This window comes from Octodon degus, unplaced genomic scaffold (genome assembly GCF_000260255.1).
Source record: "Octodon degus isolate 3935 unplaced genomic scaffold, OctDeg1.0 scaffold00092, whole genome shotgun sequence".
Classification (NCBI taxonomy): domain Eukaryota; kingdom Metazoa; phylum Chordata; class Mammalia; order Rodentia; family Octodontidae; genus Octodon; species Octodon degus.
In genome coordinates, this window is record NW_004524668.1 from 4,868,223 (window position 1) to 4,892,147 (window position 23,925).

The following is a 23,925-nucleotide window of genomic DNA, read 5'->3' on the forward strand; positions in this document are numbered from 1 at the left end:
ATTGGGGCTGGAGAGATGGCTCAGTGGTCTAAAGCACCTACTTAAAAAAAAATAAGCTTAGCAAAGCAAAGGGACCGCGGTTCAATTCCCCAGCACCACATGCCAGCCCGCCCCACCCCCTGGTGGGCTGAGCTGGCCACACACACACACATATACACACACATAAATAAATAAAATTTAAAAAAAAATTTAAAAAGAAAATAAATAAATTTATTTATTTATTTATTTATTTTGTGTGTGTGTGGCCAGTTCAGCCCACCAGGGGGCGGGGCTGGCTGGCATGTGGTGCTGGGGATTGAACCACGGTCTCTGTGCTTTTGCTTAGCTTAGCTTGTTCTAAGTAGGTGCTTTAGACCACTGAGTCATCTCACCAGCCCCCCAGCACTCCTTTTTAAGAGGTACAGACAGGAGGATCAAAAATCCCTGGGTTTGATTCACAGTACTGCAAAATAAAAATAATATACAAATAAGACTAACTTGATATATATATATATATATATATATCTGTCTGTATATGTAATAAAATTATACAAATTGCAAATATTAAACATCAAATTTTGAGATAATGCAAGAAAGAAATGAGATTAAAGAAACTACGCAGGGGAACTAATTTTGGCTTTTGGTAATGTCAAGTTAGGTAATTCAGATCACCCTCCTATAAGGGACAATTGAAAAAGCTAGTTGCAATATTTTTTTAAATCTGGCATGTGTCAGAAAGAATACTAAGGCTAAAATCATAGAAAAGATAGAGATCCAAGAAAAGAATGAAACATTTGATGAAACTTCCCTGGGAAGAAGCAGCTAAGTTGTGAAACACTTGAGTTTTGTAAATTTTCTGGAGGGGGCCCACAAGTTGAGATTAGTTCTCACTAAACATTATAGTAGAAAAGCTCTAATAAATCCTTTTTTTTTTTAAGTGGGATCCAAAGAACAGAACATTTAGGAAATGGGTGAGCCAGTTATGACCTATTTTCTTAAGGACTAGAGTTGAAGATCAGATCATCTCAATCCTTGAGTTTGGGTCATGAGATTTGACATAGTTCCCCATAGGTACATGCAAGAAACCAGCAGAAATCTTTTTAGAGACATAGTAATACTAATCTTGATATTTCTTTAATGATTTTTTAAATTTTATATAAGTACTGTGTACTAACTGATTGAGCCACTGGAGCTTCTGAGTTTTTATTTCAAATATATTGCATACAGCTAGAAATGATCATGCATACAAGAGAAAAAAAAAATAGCTGCAATGAAAATGAGCTAGAAATATGTCGCAGATACTGACTGTGTCAGACAAAGATTTTAAATGTATATCTATATATATGCTTGTGTGCAAGGTTATAAAGACAAGATTATAAAATTCAACCAACAACTAGAAAGTTTAAGAAAGAAGTAGAAATGCTACAACTGACTTTTATGATAAACTTAAAAATTAAATGGATGGGCTTTAATAGTATGCCTGACATAACTACATAGACCTGTGAACTAGAAGAGCGGTCCCTGGGTTTGATTTTGTTAAACATGAATGAAGTACAGACACCAAGTCAAAGGGAGAGTAGAAGACAGGGATCCCAGTAGGGACGACAGTAAGTCAATCTAAGTTTGCTTTAGATTGGGGGTCTCAGTATCAGAGGTGATTGAATTAAAAAAAAAAAATCATAACTAAAAAGAATGGCTGAGAAATGTTTTATAACTACTGGTACATTAAAGTCACAGGTTTTTTGTTGTTGTTGTTCTTGTTGTTGTTTTCTTTTTGAGACAGGGTTTCTGAACTCTGTAGAGTCCAGGCTGGCCTCACACTTGCAATGATCCTCCTGCCTCAGCCTTTTGAGTGCTGGAATTACAGCCATGTGCTATCATGCCCCACTCAAGCCACAGAATTTTTCAAAACTGTACAATCCTGAAGAGTGAATATTTTGTTTTTAGGTATTTAAAAGGATACTTTTAGGCTAGTGATAGTAAAGCTACTGGTAGTGGGAAAAATATTAAAAACAGTAATAAATTGTCTAAGATTTCTTAACTAGGACACAAAATATTACAAACAAAAGTTGGTAAATTGGAGCCAGGTACAGTGGTGTATACCTGTAATCCCAGGTAGTAAGAGGGCAGAGGCAGAAGGGTTGCAAATTCAAGGTAAACCTGGGCAATTTAACAAGACTCTGTCTCAAAATAAAGTGAAGGGGTGAAGGTGTAATTCAGTGGTAGAGTGCTTACCTTGCACGTAGGAGGTCCTGGGTTCAATCCTCAAAACCAAAATTAATTAACTTTGTGAATTGTGTTCCATTAAAATTAGGAGCTCAGGAGCTGCTTGCATGGTAAAGCAGGTGCTCAGCGCACACAAGCCCTGGGTCTAGTCCTTAGCACCGAAACAAAGAAATATTGTTCAGCAGCAGATATTTTTTTAAAAAGTAAAAAATGTAAACTACAGTATCAGATAATTACAACACAAAAATCCAATAACAGATGTATAGCAAATGATTTTAAGAAAACAACTAAAGATCAATTTTTAAAACTCAGGGGCTTTTTCAATGTACGAGATACAAACACTTCACAAAAGGATTTAGCCAGCTAATTTGACAAATGTGTGAAAATTAACCGACAAGATGCAAAATAACGCCATACATAACACATTGCTAAATTTGCCAGGAGTTGACATGAATGTGAAGTACCAAGAATGCTCAGTCCTACCAGTGAGAATCCACATTGCAGCAACCACTTTGGAAAAGAATTTAGCACTATATACTTCAACTAGAGTTACTTTTCTGCTATAACTAGCATTTGCAATTAGAACAGTCCCAATCAGTTTACATGCATTTCTCTTTCCTTCCCTTTTTTTTTTTTTTTTTTTTTTTTTTTGCGGAACTGGGGATTGAACTCAGGCTCTTGTGCTTCCCAGGGAAGCATTTATTCTACTGAGCCATCTCCCTGACCCCAACATGTACTTCTTTTTTTGGAACCAGGGATTGAACTCAGACCCTTACGCTTGCCAGGGAAGCGCTTATTCCACTGAGCCATCTCCCCGGCCGTACTTCTTGATATAGTTCTTTTTTCTTTTTTTTAAAAGATTGATTGATTGATTGATTGATTGATTGATTGATTTAGTACAGGTCTCGCTACGCAGTTCAGACTCGTAGTGATCCTCCCACTGCTGTGATTACAGGAGTGCACCATGACACCTGGTTTCAGCAGCCAGCATGGAGTGGGGTCAGCATGGCATGCAGTACCAGGGATCGAACCCAGGTCCTTGCGCTTGCCAGGCAGGAACTTAGACCACTGAGCTATCTCCCTGGCCCTCTTGATATAATTATCAGGAACTATATTAAAATGTTTGAACCATTTTTTATGATTAAAAAAATCTAAAAGTAGTGTCCCTCAGTAGTAGAATGTATCAATAAATTGTCCTTATGCAAGGAACAATGAGCCTGAACTATAACTCTGTGCATATGGGTAAATCTTAGCAGAATAATAAACTTGAGGGAAAAAAAACAGGCCCAAAAGATGCTATGTAATTTATTTAAAGTTCAAAAATGAAGGGCCAGCCAAATAGCTCGGCTGATTAAAGCACCTGCCAGCAGGCACAGAGGCTGGGGAATCCCATCTTCTCCTCCCCACCCCCTGCCCCGCCTGCGGTGCCAGCCCGGGGCATGGAGACAGCAGTTGAGACTGGGTGTGGTGGTGGCAGCACACCTGTAATCCCAGCTCTTGGGAGGCTGTAAACAGGTGGATCACTCTGAGTCTGATCTAGTAGTGAGAACCTGAACACCCTGTAGACCCTTCCCTAAAATACAAAAATAAAGTTCAAAAATGAAAAGAAAGAAAAAAAAAAAAAAAAACCCATGGTATGTGTATGTACATGTCTGTGGTGTTAGATAAGTATTTTTTTTTTTTTTTGTAAGACAGAGAAAAACAAGGACATGATATGATGAATGTCGAGGAGATTTTATAACTTTAGGAGGCAGGAAGGTGTTGCTATGGAAAAAAACTTCAGGTGGTTTGGGAGGTTTGTCCGTGTTTCGTTTTTGCTCTGGTGCTATTAAATGACAGTATTCATAGGATTTCCTGGTTGTAATTCATTGAACTGAACTTTTAAAAAATTATGAAAAGCAAACATGGCTTTTGAGCTTTACTATAATGTTTAATTGTTTAAGGGAAATATCACTTAGTGGGAGAGCATTTGCCCAACGTCTTCAGTCCCTAAAGCATATATGGAAAATGTTAAGATTTTGACAGTGAATACGTTTGAGTTTCTCTATGTTATTTTGTACTATATGCAAATGGAAACTAGCCTTTTCTTTTTCCTCTCCATACCAGATATTGAACTCAAGAACTCATGCATTCTCAACAAGCACTCTAGGCCCTAGCTCTTCTTATTTTGAGACATGGCATTGCTAAATTGCCCAGACTTCCCTCGAACTTGAGATCCTTTTTGTTTCAGCCTTGCTGGAATTACAGGCATGCACCTGTAAGCATACTTACTAAAAGAGACTTACAGAAGAAATTGTTGTAGTAGATTAGGCTTACCTAAACTACACTGTATATACTGTAGCTATGTACATATGTACCTTTCCATAGCACTGTGCTTCCACCAAGATAACCATAAAGCTTAAAGAGACCCTAGGAGATAGTAAACCATGCCTCTAGGACACACCATTGTTCCTACTAGTTCAATTAGGAATGACCTTTACAAACAGCAAAGCATTTATCATAACTGAAGAAGCTCCTTCTTAAAAGTCCTGTAAGATACAGGCTCCCAAAGGCAGTAACTTTTGTGTTCATTACACAGTTCTCCATGTCTAGAATAGTCCCTGGCGTGTGACAGGCCCACAGATTATGTTGTTAGTGAGTGAGAAGCTTGAATGGAAGAATTGCCAACTTCAGAGAGTTTCTTTCATGCCTAGTGATGACTTTGTTACCTGTCCTCTCTGTTGTACCAGGCCTGAATTCCTCAGCTAGGAAGAATAGCACTGAAGTAATTAACCTTAAGCAATCTATGTCCTGTTATTGTAGATCCAAAAAGTTAGTGTGTTGCAACTTTTAGCGCTTAAAATAAAAATGTGAAAATAATGACAAAATTGAGTGTAGGAAGAGACAAATAGTGAGTATCTCAGAAATGAAACGGGCTGGGACTTTACCTCAGCAGCTCACGCACCTGTCTGCAAGCACGAAGTCCTGAGTTCGATCTCAGTACCAAACAAAAAAAAGAGGGGGAGACATAAAACTGAGATGACAGTATAGCTAGGTCGAGTCCCCAGCACCTCAAAGATACACCCAAAACAGACATCAAGTCAACCTTGGGCATCAGCAAGTGGCTAAGGTCAATAGAACAAATAGGAATGTGCAGCTTGTCTAATAAAAGATCAAAAATGTATTGAGGAAAATATTGGTTGCCAATAACCTTCATAACTTATACCCCCCTTTGATAGCCCCGTTTGAATCTGTAAGTACCCCTCACCACTGAGTACCTCTTTGGGTGTATCTAGTAGAGATGCATTTTGGCAGTTGTGCATTGTATGCAGAGTGTTTGTCATGTACAGTTTTAGCAGGTGATTTTCTAAGGTCAGGGCAAAGTTACTCATAGAGGATACTGTATCACGCACACTCCAAAGTTATGTTTGAACAATTGTTTTACATTGTTTACATTTAAGAACTATCCTATAGGGCTAGGTATGGTGGTACACCCTTGTAATCCCAGCAGTTGGGGGCTGAAGCAGGGGGATTATTGTAAGTTTGAAGCCAAGTCTGAACTACCCAGTTAGACCCTGTCTCAAAAAAACAAAATGAAAGAACTGTCCTATAAAAATGTGCTTTAAAGTTAGCACAGAAGTACCATTTGCTTCCATTATACTAGTTGTCCTAAATAGTTAACTCAGACTGACGCATGATTTTGAAGCAAAATGGCTACTGGGTCATTTGTTACTAGTAGCATCTTTATGTTTGGAGACAGCATTGAAAATCATGATGGTGCTCACCAAGGCCAAGGCTTGTTCTTCATTTTTTTCCTTTTCCTATTTGACTGTCATGATACCAAACAGATGACAGCCTTTGATAATTCTGGAAATTCAATTATTTGAGAGATAAAAATTGTCCTTACCCTAGCAAAAATATTAGCAGTACAAGTCCAGTGGCTTGACAGAAATTACTGTCTGCTACTGATGACATTCATATCCAAAATTACTGAGCAATCTGCACGTGGACAGGCCTCATTGCACTAATGCTGCGCCATTACTTTACTACAGTGTAAAATTAAAAGCTAGATACTTTTTAGTAAATACAGTTTACCAAGCAGACTTACTAAGTATTCATGCTGATGCCCATGTTCTCTGAGAAAGGAATTTACCTCTCAAACAACCCATATAATAAAACACACACACGAATCCAGCCATATTGGCACACACCAGAAACATGCTGTTCAGGAAGCTGAGGTATATGGATCTCAAGTTCAGAGCCAGACTGTCTCAAAAAAGGATTAGGGATATAGTTTAGTCTCTTCTTTGGGTTTATTCCCCAGAATTAATCAATTACTAATCATAAACCTACTATGAAATTATAGTTGTCTAAATACTTTTTTGTTGTTGTTTTTGAGACAGGATCTCACTATAGATAGTTCAGGCTACCTTTGAATGCACTGTGTAGTCCAGTCAGGTCTCATACCGTGGCAGCCTCCGAGTCCTGGGATTGTAAGTGTATGGTATCAAGACTGTTTTAAATACATTCTTTTCTTATTGGCACACATCATTTTCACTCTCACTATTATCTATATCACATTTGCAAGTGTCTACCTTGTCTGTTGTGGACTAAATGTTTGTGTCCTCTCCAGAGTTACGAAGTGAAGCTCTAACCCACAATGTGATGGTATTAGGAATTGGGGCTTTGGGAGGTGATTGGATTTAGATGAGGTCATTGGTATTCTACATCTAACCCTCTGTAAGAGGAGGTAGAGGTACCCAGTGCTTCTCCCTTCTGTGTAAGGACACTGTAAAAAGCTGGCTATCTTCAAGTCAGGAAGAATGTCCTCACCAAAAACCAAAGCTGACAGCACTGTGGTTTTAGAGTTCTCAATCTGTGATATTTTGTTATAGCAGCTCAGGCAGGCTAGACATTCATTCTTCATGTTCTATTCCAACTAACCAGTGTTAGCGGCTCTCCTGAGAAGCCATTGTCCACCAGACAATACATGTTTACTTAATAATGTAAGGATCCTGTTGAATTTATTATCCTTTAAGGACAAAAATGTACCATAAATCACTGTTCTTAAAGAATATGTTCTCACTAGCGCCTTCATGTTTTCCAAAGCCCTGTCAACAATCCCCAGACAGCATTACCATTATGCTCCAAAACAAGTCTTAAGGAAGCTGCACAGCTGTGCAGTCACTTAGGAATAGCTTATTCAACCCTGTGGCTGTTATGCTGATTATTTGGTTTTAATATTTCCATGTGAAGATACCTAAAAAGCATATGCACAATCACCTGTTCTTTATGCCCTGTATATGCAAAGCTTCCTTTACTATCATTTGGGGATAGATGTTCATTTCTCTTGCTTTTTATAATTCTTTCCCTCATTGCATAGGGAGCAATTTTGTTTATATTCTTCCTTTGGTAGCTGTGTTATTGTAAAATAGGTTACTCTAGCTTTTAATCACAGTTATTACTATATGTCAGCCACTATTATTTGCTTCACTTAGGCTATCTCATTTAATCTTCCAGCAGTCCCAAGAGGTAGACATTATCATCCCATTATGAATAAAACAAGTCTGGTGATGCTAAGTAATGTGGTAAGAATCTTTCAGCATCATTAGGGTTATGACTAGACTATCTCCAGAGCACTCATTTCAGGGGCGAGGGAGATGGCTCAGTGGAATAAGCACTTCCCTGGCAAGCGCAAGGGCCTGAGTTCGATCCCCAGTTCCGCAAAATAAAAAAGCACTCATTTCAGCAGCCAACTTCTATAACGTTAACTCAGTCTATAGTCATTAGAATGTCTTATACACGAAGACCCCCCAAGGGGCAGTGTACTCACATAGTTGATTAGTTGTAGTATTCCAATCCTGATTTTGTGACTCAAATTCAAGTATTCTTTCAATTTCAGTGATCTTTATACCCCAATTACAATTTTCTTAATTATGATTTATTTAAAAGTGTTTCCACAAAACATTTCATTGGAGTCTCAAAAGCTGCTCTCCTTCTTGGACACAGGTACTGTGGTTCTCTTGTTTTAGATGTTAAAACTGAAACTTGAGTTAGAAGAATTCCCTTTGTGTATATACAAGGTAGCAAGCCTTTTGATCCTTTTCCTAGTTCTTTCCATATACTCTTCCCTACTAAAAAGGAATGAAAGGCCTGGCTGAGAGATCCTCCTTCTCTGTGAATTTATAACATAGCTTTTACACTTTTGTATTGAGAAATCCTGTCTCATTTTACCATTTCAGTCTGATCATGTCTCTCCAACCATCGAAAATTATATTTATTGTATCTGTATAATATTTTGAGTGGGGAGTTAGGGAGCCTATTTTAACTATGGTCCTTCATAGTCAGTGGTTTGGATTTTCATATGATTATTCACATTTCTCCCATTTTCTATACAATAAACCCATTGTTCAAGAAACAACTAATTGTGAATGATAGACTGTGGCCCAGGCCATTTTTTATCTTATTATCAGTTATATGTATTTACTGTAATTGCTGCTGAAGAATATGCCAAGAAGCTGAGTAGGACTCTGAGTGTTTTGACTTGTTTCTGGACAGCAACAGGTTAGATGTTAAGTACAAATTTTTAAAACTTAGATTGTTCTAGAAACTAAGGTCATGTTAGTGCTCCTGTATACCAGCCTATTCATATATACACTTCTTAGTTCTCTTTTGTATTTCTTAGTGCACTGTCATGTATTTAAGGTCCTGCATATTGAAGATAAGAATTTGCTTTGGAAAACCTTTGCTTTCTTGTAGGATTCCTATCTTGGCTGATTGTAGAGTAGACCTGATTATGAAATGACTTGCAGTTGTTCGTGTTTTTGTGGCTTAATATTGGAGTAGGGCTATATTAGCTTTTCTGTAGTTTTCTAAGAATTTACTTGATAATATTCCCCTCCTCCTAAGTTAATGTTTCCCGATGAAGAGAAATGTTTAATATAACACTTGATACCTTGGATGATTAGAGCTGGACTTATTAAATAATTTTCATACATCATAGGACATGCCATCATTTCTAGTACAGGTTTACTATAGCATCATTGTTCTCAATTCTCAAGAATTTCCTGAGGCTATTCAGCCTCAAGCAGGTCCAGTCTGCTGTGATAACGTGAACTATTTTGTGAGTATAAATGTAGTACATTCTGTTTTCAGTATTTTCTCCCTTAAAGTCTAGCGCAAAGATCATGTGTTTATTCCAGAATTTTGGGATCCACTTTGGAATTCCTGAAAAGTCATTTTACCAGTCTTTCAAAATAATGCTCAAAGAGATTTCATCTGTAACATAAATTAGCATCATTGCTGTGGCTTACTTTCTTAATATTCTTAACCTACTCACAAGAATGTCTCTGTGTTTAGTTACAAAGTAACACCAAAGATAAAAGCTTACTAGACAACAATTTTTTTGAATATGGATGGACATCTTTTGATCATCTTGTCCCTAAGTGGCGGCTTTGCCCTCCACTTTGGGTTGTTCTGGATGTCAAATGTATGTTTCTAAAGTGACTGTTAGACTAAACATTTGGTACACTAGTGTATTCTTTGGGCACATAATAAATAATTCTAATATACTACTAGATAGTGATAATCAGGGTAAGTACTGACATTATCACATTAGGATGTTCTTCTGAGAAAAAGATCTCAAAAATCCTAAAATGTTCTCCTTTTTTCTAGAATAAGAATCTTACCTTTTACATTAGTTTTTCCCCTGCCTCTGGCCATGGAATTCTCCCATGCAAATTTTCTGTTTTTTCATATAAACTAAAATTCTTAGGATGGCAGTTTTTGGTTTGGTTTGGTTTGGTTTGGTTTGGTTTGGTTTGGTTTGGTTTGGTTTTTAAGATAAGGTCTATGTAGGTAGAGGGTCATAGCTGTAATGATATTACATGGATTTCTGAGTCACCTACAGGCAGAGTCGTAAGAGATGCTGTACATTTGTGTGAGGATAATGTGTATCATTTCTCTGTAACTTTTAAGGCATTTTAGTGTTTAAATCATGGAATGCCTGAAGCTCAGTTTTAGAACTCTTGTAAAGTGCTTACCTGTGGTTCAGTCAGCAGTGTTTTGCATAACAGAAAGCACATATTTGGAATATCTTTAAGTGATCTTGCTCCTTTTGCATTTTCCTATCTGGATGCAGCTGAAAGTGCCCATGGCAGATAAGCCTGGTAATACAGTAAATTTCCGGAAGCTGTTACTAAACCGTTGCCAGAAGGAGTTTGAAAAAGATAAAGCAGATGATGATGTCTTTGAGAAAAAGCAGAAAGAACTTGAAGCTGCCAGTGCTGTAAGTATTTTTGTAGGTAGTGTTTGTGAGCTTTAAGCATTATCAAGTAGAATTTTCATAAAACCAGCTGTAGCACCTCTTTTTCTACTTTAAGAGGGACTGATAGGATTTTTTTCTGTGCAAAATTGACAGCTAAGACATTTCATTCCTGGGCTGGCCAAATAGCTCAGCAGACTGAAGTGCCTGTGTAGGCAGAACCCAGCAACTGGGGCTCGATCCCCAGCTTGCTGTGCCAGCCCTGCCCCCAGGGTGTGCTGAGAGGGTGACTGAGACTGGGCGTGGTGGTGTGTACCTGTAACCCCAGCACTTGGGCAGCTGAAAACAGGAGAATCACTCTGAGTCCCATCTACGGAATGAGACCTTGTAGACTCTGTACTAAATACATTAAATAAATAAATAAATAAATAAATAATTTTTTAAAAAAAAAAGACATTTCATTGCTGTTCACACTGACCGTTAGAAGAATTCAGCCCTCCACACCAAGTACTAAGTCTAAATCTGCATTTCAGAGAAGTTGCCAGGTTCTAGAAATTTAAACTGGGTGCTGAAGAGTCATGTCAGAGTCTTAAAGGGAATCTGACCCTCAGAATAGGCTCCTGGTCTTGGTGTCTGTTGTGAAGTACAGCTCTCCTCATCCAGATGGTATTATTATTTCTTGCACAACAGCCGGAGGAGAAGACAAGACTTCATGATGAACTGGAAGAAGCCAAGGACAAAGCCCGGAGGAGATCTATTGGTAACATTAAGTTTATTGGAGAACTCTTTAAACTCAAAATGCTGACTGAAGCCATCATGCATGACTGTGTGGTAAAGCTGTTAAAGAACCATGACGAAGAATCCCTAGAGTGCCTGTGTCGCCTTCTCACTACCATTGGCAAAGACCTGGACTTTGAGAAAGCAAAGGTAAAAATACAGAAACTGGAAACCTTCAGCAGGGCCACAAAAATCATCTGTCTTGCCCAGCAGTCTATACCATTTAATTTTCCTTTTTTCCTATCTCATTGTTAGGGTTTAGTTGTCAGTACTTTTTTCCATATTTACATGAAATCAGAAGTGAGGAGGGTTCCAGATTATATACAATCTAATTTGTGAATTGTTCAAGCTATTTGTTCCTTGTCCTTTTAATTTTCTTCCAGAGCCATTTCATAGGTCATCTGTTTATATGATAAGGTATGAGAAGAAATGCTACCATGGGTCAGGCCTAAGGGGATTGCAGAAGTAAAGACGATATAGTGGCTTTACTAAGTATATGGTCTAACTAGTGACATGATTATCTAACCATAGTAGAAAAAATCATCAAAAATACTATAATCCAAATAGAATATGCTGTCATTCAAATAAGAGATATGGAAATTTAAAATGGTCCAGAGAAGGTCAAGAAATGTTCTAAAATATCTGAGTCTACTAAGATGATGTTTGTTCATGACATAAAACCCCAAATATCAGTGATTATACAAGACTGTGGTTTATTTTTCACTTACATAAACAAAATTCACAGGTAAATTTTTATAGCTTAACCTTTCCTAAGGCATAACCCTGGTCCCTGTTATTCCCAGCAAAGAAAGTAGAAGAAGGGCAAAGGACAGTCAAATCTCTCTTAAGGAAGGTTCCAGAGCTGTAATACTATACAATGTTCCTATTTATATTCTGGCCTGAAATTAATTACATTACCAAGACCAGCTGCCAGGGAGCCTGAAAAGTGTAGCCAGGTATGTGACTTAGTGGTAGAGCTCTTGTCTGACATGTACAAGGGCCTGGGTTCGATCCCCAGCACTTCTCCCAACCCACTCAAACATTCTACCATTACTGATTACGATTAATATTGTCATGGTAAAGTCACATTTGGCTTTCTCAGACAAAATAGTAGAGATTTTGTCTCTTGCAGCCACGTATGGACCAGTACTTTAATCAGATGGAAAAAATTGTGAAGGAAAGAAAAACCTCATCTAGGATTCGATTCATGCTCCAAGATGTGATAGACCTAAGACTGGTAAGTAGGAGAAAATAAAAAAAACCCACCAGCATAATCTCTGTTAAGTAATTAGGTTGAGTAAGGATGTGCTAGTGTTACATTTGTAAAATTGAATGCTTTTGGTTGAGGGCTCAGAACTTGAATTCTCTTTCATGAGAGGTTATATGAAAGAACAGAAGGCCATTTGGTCTGTTACTTGTTTCTTCTTGTTTTAATTACCAAACTACTCTGTCATTTTGAAATTGGCCACTCTAAATTCATTTTGTCTCCCTAGAAGTCTAGTGATTAGGATTTGATACTCTGTAAATTCTCTGTTCAACTTCCCTGACCCTTACATTTGAAATCTCTAAAATGGTTATGCTAACTGCCTTATAGGGTTGTTGTGGAAGACTTAGTGGGATAACTCTCTAAAGTGCCAATTCATAGATGTTTTCTTTCCTATGGATTTTCCTATTTAGGCCTTCTCCTCCTGCTTTTATTTTACCTTCTCTGAGATGTATACAGTTTTATCACAGCTACCTTTTTTCTTAGTTGAACTGTTACAGGGATTGCAGCTGAAAGTGAAAAGTAGGGAGCCATCATAATAGTTACTTTGCTAAGCCCAGGTGTGATCTTAGGACCTTCATCACCAAAGCCTTTGCTGCTTGATCAGAATTTGCATACTAATTCAAATCTGTCATCTATATGCCTTTAATCATTTTTGCTTGTATCAAATGTTGGTATTATATCTGGGAGCGGTAAAGAGAAATGTTTATATTCTTGAGGAGACCACTTATATTTTTGTAGAGGGGATACCCAAAGGGCAGCATTGTGTAGCACATTAAAGGATACCAGAATCATAATATGAGAGGAAAATAAATCCTACTCATCATCAGTGGAGAAGTACTATGAAACATGATATGACCTGACTAATAATACATTGAATTAAGACAATGCCAAGGAATCTTCTCTCCCCCCACCCCGTAGGGCTGGGAATTGAAGAATTAAATCCAGACAGAGCCTTGCACATGCTGGACACATGCTGTTCCACTGAACTTCAGCCCCAGCCCAGTATTCTCATGCTTCTTGATTTCTCTTATCTCTCTGCTTTTCAAATGTAGAAAATAATGATAATTATATTGAAGCCAGTCTTCCCATCATTTTGTACATAAGCTGCTGAAGTGTGCAGCTGAGCTGGTTAGGGTTGAGTTAGGAGACTTTAATTTTTTATCTCTGATCCATAATCTATATAGCATTATCTATGAAATAGATGAGAAACTGCCGTGATCACAGATTTCGTATATGTTTCGAATCCCAGATTCTTTTATATTTTCCACATTGAGATTTTTTTTTAAATAATATATTTGCAGATACCTGACTGGTGACTTTATTTTCTACTTTTACAGTGTAATTGGGTATCTCGAAGAGCAGATCAAGGGCCTAAAACTATTGAACAGATTCATAAAGAGGCCAAAATAGAAGAACAAGAAGAGCAAAGAAAGGTCCAACAGCTCATGACCAAAGAGAAGAGAAGACCAGGTAAGGTGGAAATCCACTGGGCTTGGGAGGAGCTGGGAACTTGAGGGATAGGTATGTAGAATTCTCTATGCAGGGATGAGATAAGATCACAAAGAAAAACCCAAGAGCCTGGGAGATGGCTCAGTAGAATAAGTGCTTGCCTGGCAAGAACAAGGGCCTGAGTTCAATCCCTGGTTCCACAAAAAAAAAAAAAAAAAGACAGAAAACTTTAAGGGGCCAGGGAGAAGGCTCAGTGGAATAAGCGCTTCCCTGGCAAGCGCAAGGCCCTGAGTTCAATCCCCAGTTCCGCCAAAAAAACCCAAAGAAAAACCCAAAAAATATAGCAGCAAAGTAAAGCAGTTTTACCTGGAGAATAGTCATTGAATAAAAGCAGGAAATAAATGTGATTTCTTTGACTTCTTTAAAACTTCATAATTGGGGCCAGCAAGATAGCTCAGCCATCTAAAACACGTGCTTAGGCAAGCTTAGGCAAGGTGCAGGGACAGTGGTTCGATCCCCTGCACCACGTTTGCCAGCCCCGCCCCCAGGGCTTGCTCAGCCGGCCAGAGTCTGGGCGTGGTGGCACATGCCTATAATCCCAGCACTGGGGAGGCTGAAAACAGGAGGATCACTGTGAATCCAAGCTGTGTAGTGAGACCCTGTAACAATCAAATACATTTAAAAAAAAAAAGAACTTCATAGTCAAGGAGCAACTTCTCTAGATAGAGGATTGGTGAATGATAGAAAACACAGTTCTTCCCTCTAAAAGCTTACAGTCTATCAGAGAAGGTAAAAGTACCCCAGGGAACATTTCTGTCAAACAAATAGAAAATATCACCAGTACAAATGTATTCCCTAAAGGGACACACTAAATTCAGCAGCATGGCTGTTCATAAAGTCCTGTGTCTAGGAAAGTGAGACCTCATAGCAATAAGAACAGAAAAAACATACAAAGGCAAAAAAAAAAAAATGAAAGTCAAAAAAGCAAGTATTTATATCTGAAAAATAGTCCACTGATAAGTTCAGGGACATTAGACAAGGAAACCTTTTCAGAGGAAAATCATAGTTGTTCTGTTTTCGAGGCTGTTTATTTAGGGGGAGGAAGTGTCCTGGGAATTGAACTTGGGATCCTGAACTTGCCAGGCAGGTGCTGCACCACTGAGCTAAATCTCCAGTGAGGCTGTGTATTTTAAGATGAACATAGCACACATTACTATTCAGTTAAGTGATCAGAGTTGTTATTAGGCCATATAGTACAGTGGCTGAAAACAAATTCTAGAGTATTTGACTTTGAATGTCTGCTCTCCTACTTCATGTATTACCTTGCAAGTTATTTTATCTGCAAAATGAGATTAATGATAGTATGTGGGATTTGTGTGAGATTAAAGTATTCTATGAAAAGTATTCAAATAGCATTTGAGTCTTAGTAAATATTCAGTTACCATTGGCTTTATTTATCACAGACACAGTTGAGCTCATAGTGTAGTTGTTAAGAGAGATGAATACACCACTGAGAAAAGTTACTGCAGGTACAACACTTAACCTTCTTCACCCCAGGACTTACAATGCTTTTCAGGTAATTTCTTTATTTTTTATTATTTATTATTATTTCCATTGTAATTATTATCATTTATTTGTTATTGAACTAAATTGAGAGACATATGAAAGCCTAAACCATGGAGGATATCCACAGATGACTAAAGGACAAAAACAAGTTTTGGAATAGTGAAAGATACAGAGCAAGTGGAGAGAAGGAGCAAGGATAAGTATAGAAAGAGAGAAGCGAATATGTTCACGTTGAGCCGTATCAGCACAGAGAAAGTAAAGTATGCAAAGTATACAAGGATAAAGACAGCTTTGGGTTGACAGTTTGGAGAACTTTCATTCATGCATTTATTCAACAAATATTGAGTTCGCAGCACTTAATAAGAAAAAGTTCCTTATACAGTTTACATCTTTGACTGTAGCAGGGATAAATATTGAAGTAAAATGAATTTATTCTATAGAAAAATAAAAGAGAGTATGTGTGGAATGCAAGTTTTCGTGACTAGAGACTACAGTTTTATGTTTTTAAATTTTAAAAAATCGTTCATTTATTTGGCATAGGGTCTCCCTACGCCACTTGCGCTCACAGTGATCCTCCTGTTTCAGCCCCCCACTGCTGGGGTTGCAGGCGTGTACCCCCACGCCCAATTTCAGTGGTTGTGGCACAAGTCGGCAAGGCATGCGGTACTGGGGATTGAACCCAGGTTTTTGCACTTGGCAGGCAGGCACTTAGACTGCTGAGCTATCTCCCAGGTCCTAAGACTGCAGTTTTAAATAGAAAGATTAGGAAACTAATTAAAGTTGGTATTATTTGAACAAAGACCTAAAGCAGGTGGAGAGGTAAATCATGTGTTTATCTGGGAAAAGAGGGTTTTAATTTTGGCAAAGGCCCTTTGGCAGCATTTTTAAGGAACAAAAGAAACAGAATAAAGTGGCTGGAACTCTGGGTCTGAGAAGGAGAATGGGGAGCAGGGGGCTGGGGTACAGCCAGAGTCTGAGTCTTGAGAATTTGGTAGGCCCTGAACTAATAAGGAATCTTGTCTCTTTCTCCAAGATGCCAAATGTGTTTCAAACAAAAGGATGACAGGATCTGGCTGGAGTAACACTGGCCTCAAGATGAGACAAGGGTAGAAGCAGGGAGGCCACAGAGCATGTTTCTTCATTGATCCAGCAAAAAGATATGGTGGCTTAAAACTGCTCATGTTTATAATGATTGAGAGGGGCTAGGTTCTGAATATGTTTTAATGTTTGAACTGAAAAGATTTACTCACAAATCTTTGATTTATTAATAAATTCACTGAGGGGCTGGAGAGATGGCTCAGTGGTCTAAAGCACCTACTTGAAACAAGCTTGGCAAAGCACAGGGACCGCGGTTCAATCCTCCAGCACCACATGCCAGCCAGCCCTGCCCTGGTGGGCTGAGCTGGCCACACACACACACACACAATAAATAAATGTAATAAATAAAAATAAATAAATATTTAAAATTTAAAAAAAAAATAAATTCACTGAGTGTGACGTGTCAGAAGGAAAAGTCAGTATTTTTCACCTTTGTAGCTAACAGGTTGGAGTAGCAGGTTTTCAGAAAACATGAAAGCATACTGGAATCACTGACACTGTTAAGTGAAGGAACTTTAAAATACGTGATTACTAGCTTGGCACACTGATTTATGCTTATATTCCCATCTATTCAGGAAGCTGAGGCAGGAGGATCACAAGTTCAGGACATGCAATTTGAAGGCTTTTACACAATAAGACTTCATCAGAATGAAAAGGGTTGGGAGTTCAGCACTTCCCTGGGTTCAGTGCCCAGTACCACACACATAGGCACACACACAAACACGTATATTAGTAAGAATTTCTATTTCATTTTTCTGAGTGTATTTCAGTCATTGTTCCTTTAGGTTTTGCCCTGCTGTGTCCACTGAAGGTTTCTTTGTGTCATTTGGTTTATTCTAGGTCAATAATGCTTCATGAAGATCCAGCATAAGCGGAGGGCTGCTTATCTTCATGCTGTCAAGGATGTTTTAGCAGCTTCTTTGGTCTTTTCTGTTGGTTTTAATTGGATTGACTGAATTAAAAATATTGCTTATTCTTTCACTATCAAACTGACATAAAACAAATAAGAGATGGGCTCACTCTGTTCTCCTTTGTAGGTGTCCAGAGAGTGGATGAAGGTGGGTGGAACACTGTACAAGGACCCAAAAACAGTCGAGTACTAGATCCATCAAAATTCCTGAAAATAACTAAGGTAAGTGTGACTTATAAAGTGCAGTGTATGAGCTGGGAACGTAATGAAGGTAGAGTACTTCCCTAGCATACACAGAGCCCTATCTTCAGTCCCCATTACTACCAGAAAAACACACAACTTACAGTAGTAAATGAGTCTAAAAAGTACTTCTTGATCTCACAGAATAACCATATTTCATATTTTATGGGGTAGGTTTTAGATACAGATACTTTCCTATAAGTCAATATTGACCAATGTATTCTGTGGTCCTGTCTAGGCAGGAATCCTTTAGTAGTCTAACAGTTTCTGTATTCTAACTGAGGGTGTTTAGTTTTAGTTTAGTTTAGTTTAGTGTTCCCAGTAATGGAGGTCAAACCCAGGGCCTCAGACTTGCTAGGCAAGCTGAGGAGTTTAAAGGAGGGATGCCTAGGTTAATTCTTTATTATTATTGTTGTTGTTATTATTATGTATTTAGTACAGGGCCTCACTACACAGATCAGACTTGTAGTGATCCTCCTGTTCTCAGCCTACCAAGTGCTGGAATTAGAGGAGCGCACCACCACGCCCAGTCCCAGTTGCTGTTTCAGTGCACATTGGGGGTGGGACCGACGTTCGGCATGCCACGGATCAAACCCCAGCCCCTGCACCTGCCATCGCAGATGCTTTAGTCTGCTGAGCTATCTGGCTGGCCCTTAGGTTAATTCTTAACAAGTTATGAAATGCTTAATAAAAGAGAAATGATGATAAAGATACCTGAGAAGCCTTAGCTATTAGCAGGCTTTTGCGCTCTGTATTTTTTTCTCTGGAAGATAAACAATTACTTCTTTAAATGTAAGTATGATGGTTTCCCATATCCAGAGCCAAAAATAAACCATAGAAGACCATTAGGAATCGTTCTGTAATAAAGATTTACCATGCTCTGCTTTCCTTTCTTTTGAGAATTCATTTGCAGTACAGGGAAAAAAAAATCTCCTAGCAGATGTTCTCGGCAGTAGGAGTTAATCTCTGTAAATAGAGCAAACGAGAATATAGAGAAAGTACAATTCAGTTTGGTAAAAATGGAAACTTCCACAGTCCATTGGCTTTTTCAGATCATTTGCAAGTCTCATTTGAACCTTGCTTGTGGTACTTTCCATAGTTCTGAAAATTGGAACCTGCCAGCAAAATGCTAAAGAAAATCTAAAGCGAATATTAAAAAATCAGATGCAAAAGGATAACTGACCAAAAGTTTAAAAACAGAATTAGAATTAAATGTTAAGTTATTTGTGTCTTCATAATTTTGTCAATGCTTTACCTCGGGATAAAGTATTTTCCCTCTGGGTCTCTCTTGGTGATACAATTAACCAGGCCACTGTTCTCTAAGATCCTGGGCCAGTCTTCTAATTGTTTTTGTCTCAGACCAGTTTCCATTGCTAGATGAATCTGAGTGTCATTCATCTCAAGCAAAAGATGTCTTCACAGAGCACAGTGGCTGGCATTCGATCCCCATCATGCCATGCCGGCCCCGCCACTGGGGCACACAGAGGCAGCAATTGAGACTAGGTGTGGTGGGGCATTCTTATAATCCCAGTGCTTGGGAGGCTGAAAACAGGAGAGTCACTACGAGTCTGATCTACATAGTGAGACCCTATAGACTCTGTACTAAATACATTTTTAAAAAATATGTGTTCAACAAAAACTTTGTTTTTTTAAAGAATTTCTGCAATATCAACCCCAACATCTTTGAAAATTGTATTAATATTTAATGATACTGTTTTTAAATGTTTTACTAGTACTACTCTATAGTTACACTGTAGGTTATATAAAGTATTCTAGAAAAAGTTTAAAATTTAAACATATTCCTTGTTGGGAGAGTCCTGTGAAAGGATGTTACACAGCAGGACAGCATATTATGGGTTGTCAGAGGATAGAAATACCTTTGTTACAAAGAACCACATTCTAGCTTTTAAGTTACATATGTTGTATAAAAATGTGCATGAGACACGGCACCTCTGTCTACTTGTCCTAACATGCTTGGAGGGTTAGAGATGATGGTCACCAGGTGCTTACCTCCCTGCACTCCCTGTCCTGTACTCCATTCTCTTTCTTCCTGTCCCCTTCATTGAATATTCACATCTCCTCCCTCCATCTCTAGCCCCCCATGAAATTTTTATTCTTTTGTTCTTTTTTAAATTACGGAGCATTGTTGGATGAGTAATCATTAGAAACTGCTTATATTTGGCAGATTAAAAAATCGTCTGAAATAGAAGGATCTGAGTGCATTCTTCAGATCAGTGCCTTCAAACTGTTTTGTGGAAATGAGTCCAAGGAAGTGTTCTAGATGCCACAGGAAACCCACTTTAGTGAGAACAGTTCCAGCTTACATTTCTCAAACTGGTGTTTTAAAATTTTGCTGTTAATATTAGTTCTGCACCAAAGAGGCAAAATAGAAGCTATTCTTTTGTAATATTTCCCATAAATGTATTGTGGCCGCTTCTTTTACAGCCCACAATTGATGAGAAAATTCAGCTGGTACCTAAAGCACAGCTGGGGAGCTGGGGAAAAGGCAGCAGTGGTGGCGCGAAGGCAAGTGAGACTGGTAAGTATTGAATGGCCCTTCTCTTACCTATTGGTGGCTTAGTGTTCACTTTGCAGCCAATTCCTACAGTCATTATTGCATAAGAGGGAAAGATCTAATCATGTGCAATTTCACATGCTGTAACTCAAGTTTCCTCCTAAGGATTCTTGGGTTTTTTTCAATTTTAATTCAGTTAGGTTAATTTTAAATTAACATTTTTATTTTTCATAGTCATTGTACATATTTATGGAACACAGTGTATCATTTCATGACAGTTTTGTATATAATATGTAATGATTAGATCAGGATTATTGATGTATTTATCAGCTCAGATATATATTTATCATATCTTTCTGTTTAGAATATTCAGAATGTTCTCTAGTACCTGATCTGAGATATTCTTGAAACTGTTGTCAACTGTAGTTATCCCGCTGTGCTGAAGAACATCAGACGTTATTCCAGCTGTCCAGCTATTTAATTAGGACTTTTAATCTTTCGGGTTTCTTGTTGTTCTGCTGTTGTCCACAAATTCAGTACAGTGAGAAATTATTAGAACCCCAGAATTAAAGGGAAGCAATATACAGAAATGTATAAGGGAGTTATAAAAGAATAAAGAATAAAAACACTTTCATAATTATCAAAAATCAGAAGCTGGGGAGATAGCTCAGCGGTCTAAGTGCCTGCCTGGCAAGTGCAAGGACTCAGGTTCAGTACCTGGTACATTATTAAATGAAAACGAAGTATATAGATAATATACTTTAATAGGACCAGCCAGATAGCTCAGCAGATTGAACAGCCTGCTTAGGCAGACTCAGGGACCAGGGTTCAATCCCCAGCCTACCATGCTGGCCCTGCCCCGAGGGTGCGCTGAGACAGCTATTGAGACTGGGCATGGTGGAGCCTGCCTGTAATCCCACCATTTGGGAGGCTGAAAACAGGAGGATCATTACAAGTCCCATCTGTGTAGTGAAACCTTGTGGACCCTGTACTAAATACATTTTTTAAAAAATCAAAAATTAAAACCTAAAGTAAAAATGTTTACATAATCATGAATATATCTTAATAAAGAAGCCCAGTTACAAAAAAGAAACTGCAATGTAATCCTCCTTTCTATATCTTCTTCTAAGGAACCATAATTTTGTATAAATTAGATTACAACATTCATATTGGTAAACTTCATTAAAATACAGTGTTTTGGGTTTTGTCTGTCTCTCTCCTGTTTACCACAACCAGTTCTGTGTCCTGCTTAGGATGATTTCAGTATTTTAAGACAAGTGGTTATAATGACCAATCTTTTACATACAGATTCCCCTCAGTCTTCTCAGAGGATGGTAGCTCGACCAAGAGATTGGTGTTATCTGAATTTGTTAGCAATTCCTGCTCTTAATCTAGGCATGGTGGCTAGCATTGTAGTCCCAACTGCTGTGCTCCGAGGCTGAGGCAGGAGGAATGCTTGGGCCCAGGAGTTTAGGGCCAGCCTGGGAAACATAGGTAATTCCCCTTCCATTCCTCCCTCTTAAAATATAAAAGAAAGAAATTCCTGGTCTTGGCCCCATCTTATGGATGCAGATAAATGATTATCTATATTTTAGTCATGTCATTTTTATTTTTTCCTAAATCCTCAATACCTATAGATGCTTTACGGTCAACTACTTCCAGTTTAAATAGATTCTCTGCTCTGCAACCTCCAGTGCCCTCTGGATCCACATCAGCTACACCTTTAGAGTTTGATTCCCGAAGAACCTTAAGCAGGTGAGAATCCCTCTTTCTGTGTTCACTCAAGGCTGTCCTATTTGCAGTATCGTTCCCTGTCTCATATGTGGGTTATGATCACAGTCCTATGGATGCGCTCCTTTTATCCCTAATGTTGATTTTCTCCTTTCTTCTTCACATAGTATAATAAGATAATAACATAAAATTAGGTGTTCGGTTTAGGACAAAATGGGAAGGGCAGATTATCTGGCAAAATACCTAATGCTGTAGTCTGTGTCCTAAGAAAGCTAGGTCCATTTAAAGAGCCCTAGAGGTGTTTCTAGGGCTCACCAAGCTGTTCCTCTGGGATGCTGTAGGATAACCTAGTACTCACAAGTGAATTAAAGAATATGGTAGCCCCCCCCCCCATATATTTCTCGGTCACACTGTCCTTCACTGGAATTTGAAGTCACTGTTCAGTTTTCTCTAGTCTGTGTACATTCTGATATCTTACTACTTTCACTTTTGTAGGAATGGTGTAGTCAAGTGTTGTACTGGCTAGTTTATCTAGAAACTGGAGGACCAGTGACAAAAGATTTATTTTATATAAGCACTTTCAGAAATAAAGTTTCTGTAAACTCTCAAACTTTCATATTATTATAATTGATTAGGAAAACTTAGCAAACTAGGTTACTTACTCTCGGGGCTTCTGAAACAAAGTACTGTGTACTTAGTACAAACCAACTTCTTAGGAGGATGTGGATTGTCCCTGAGCATCATTTATTGAATTGCAGTACTGTGGCACTTTGCACTGCCATAAATTTCCTTTAACGGCCTTACTTTGTAAGTCCTTGTCTGTGTTCTTTCATAATAGTTAGAAATTGCCCATTTCTGAGTGTTCTCTCTCTTTAATTTACTGCTTCTGAACTACCTTGAGCCAAAGAACAGTTTATAGCACTGAATAGAATTGCCTATTTAAAGCTAAATATGGAAATACGCTGTCTTTCTTAAAATGAATCAATGTATGTTTTCTTTTATTTAAGCTCATACTTTTCCTGCTGTCATTTTTTCGTCAAAAGAGTTTTTAAAACTAAAATGAATCATTATTGCTGACATTTAAACTAACTCAGTGGTAGAGTATATGCATAGCATTCTCAAGGCCCTAGGTTTAACCTCAGCACCAAAATTTCTTTTTTTTTTTTCTTTCTTTTTTTTCTTTTTTCATTTATGTATTTGGTACAGGGTCTCACTAAGCAGCTTGGACTCATAGTGATCCTCCTGTTCAGACTTTCTTTTTAAAAATTTTTAATTTTAAGTAATGTCACTTTTAGTGTTACAGGAAAAAAAGTTAAAATATCTTAATAAATACTCACTTTAAGTGTTCTGATTTTCACTTGTTTATATGTATTATACTTTGAAATATAATTGGCCCCTCATACCTCTAAAGTCTTGTGAAAAATTACTTACTTTCAACTATGTTACTTTAGAATTTGAATATAAAGGGGTTAGATTAAGTGTATCTGTCTTTACAGTCGTGGAAGCATGAGCAGAGAGAAGAACGACAAGCCGCTTCCGTCTGCAACAGCTCGTCCAAACACTTTCATGAGGGGCGGTAGCAGTAAAGACCTATTAGACAATCAGTCTCAGGAAGAGCAGCGGAGAGAGATGCTGGAGACCGTGAAACAGCTGACGGGAGGTACAGAGGTGGAAAGGAATAACACAGAGGCTGACCGAAGCAAGGCAAGGGAGGCAGGTGAGAGACCTTCTAGGGGCAGAGTGGGTAAAAATGTAGACTTTAGGCTTGGAAGGAATAGAAACATGACTGCAGTTAAAAATCAAAACATCATAGCATCACACGAACCAGCACCTTCAAAGGTGCAAGGCAGCTTTGTTGTTTTGTCATTCTCATTCCTTAGGTATGTCTTTGTTCATCAGTTTGAAATTTTTCTCCTTTCTTTACT

General features: G+C 38.2%; 1 protein-coding gene across 5 annotated transcripts in view; it reads left to right on the plus strand.

The window, feature by feature from the left end:
• The window catches only part of Eif4g3 (eukaryotic translation initiation factor 4 gamma 3), a 400,120-nt gene that overhangs the window by 331,893 nt on the left and 44,302 nt on the right, over positions 1 to 23,925 (plus strand). For all 5 annotated transcript variants that reach the window (XM_004637641.2, XM_023722577.1, XM_023722578.1 and 2 more), the window contains 8 exons: positions 10,325 to 10,471; positions 11,138 to 11,374; positions 12,357 to 12,461; positions 13,829 to 13,961; positions 17,642 to 17,736; positions 20,200 to 20,293; positions 21,907 to 22,024; positions 23,497 to 23,717. In XM_004637641.2, coding sequence (XP_004637698.1) covers positions 10,325 to 10,471; positions 11,138 to 11,374; positions 12,357 to 12,461; positions 13,829 to 13,961; positions 17,642 to 17,736; positions 20,200 to 20,293; positions 21,907 to 22,024; positions 23,497 to 23,717 — 1,150 coding nt within the window. The remainder of the gene's footprint in view (positions 1 to 10,324; positions 10,472 to 11,137; positions 11,375 to 12,356; positions 12,462 to 13,828; positions 13,962 to 17,641; positions 17,737 to 20,199; positions 20,294 to 21,906; positions 22,025 to 23,496; positions 23,718 to 23,925) is intronic.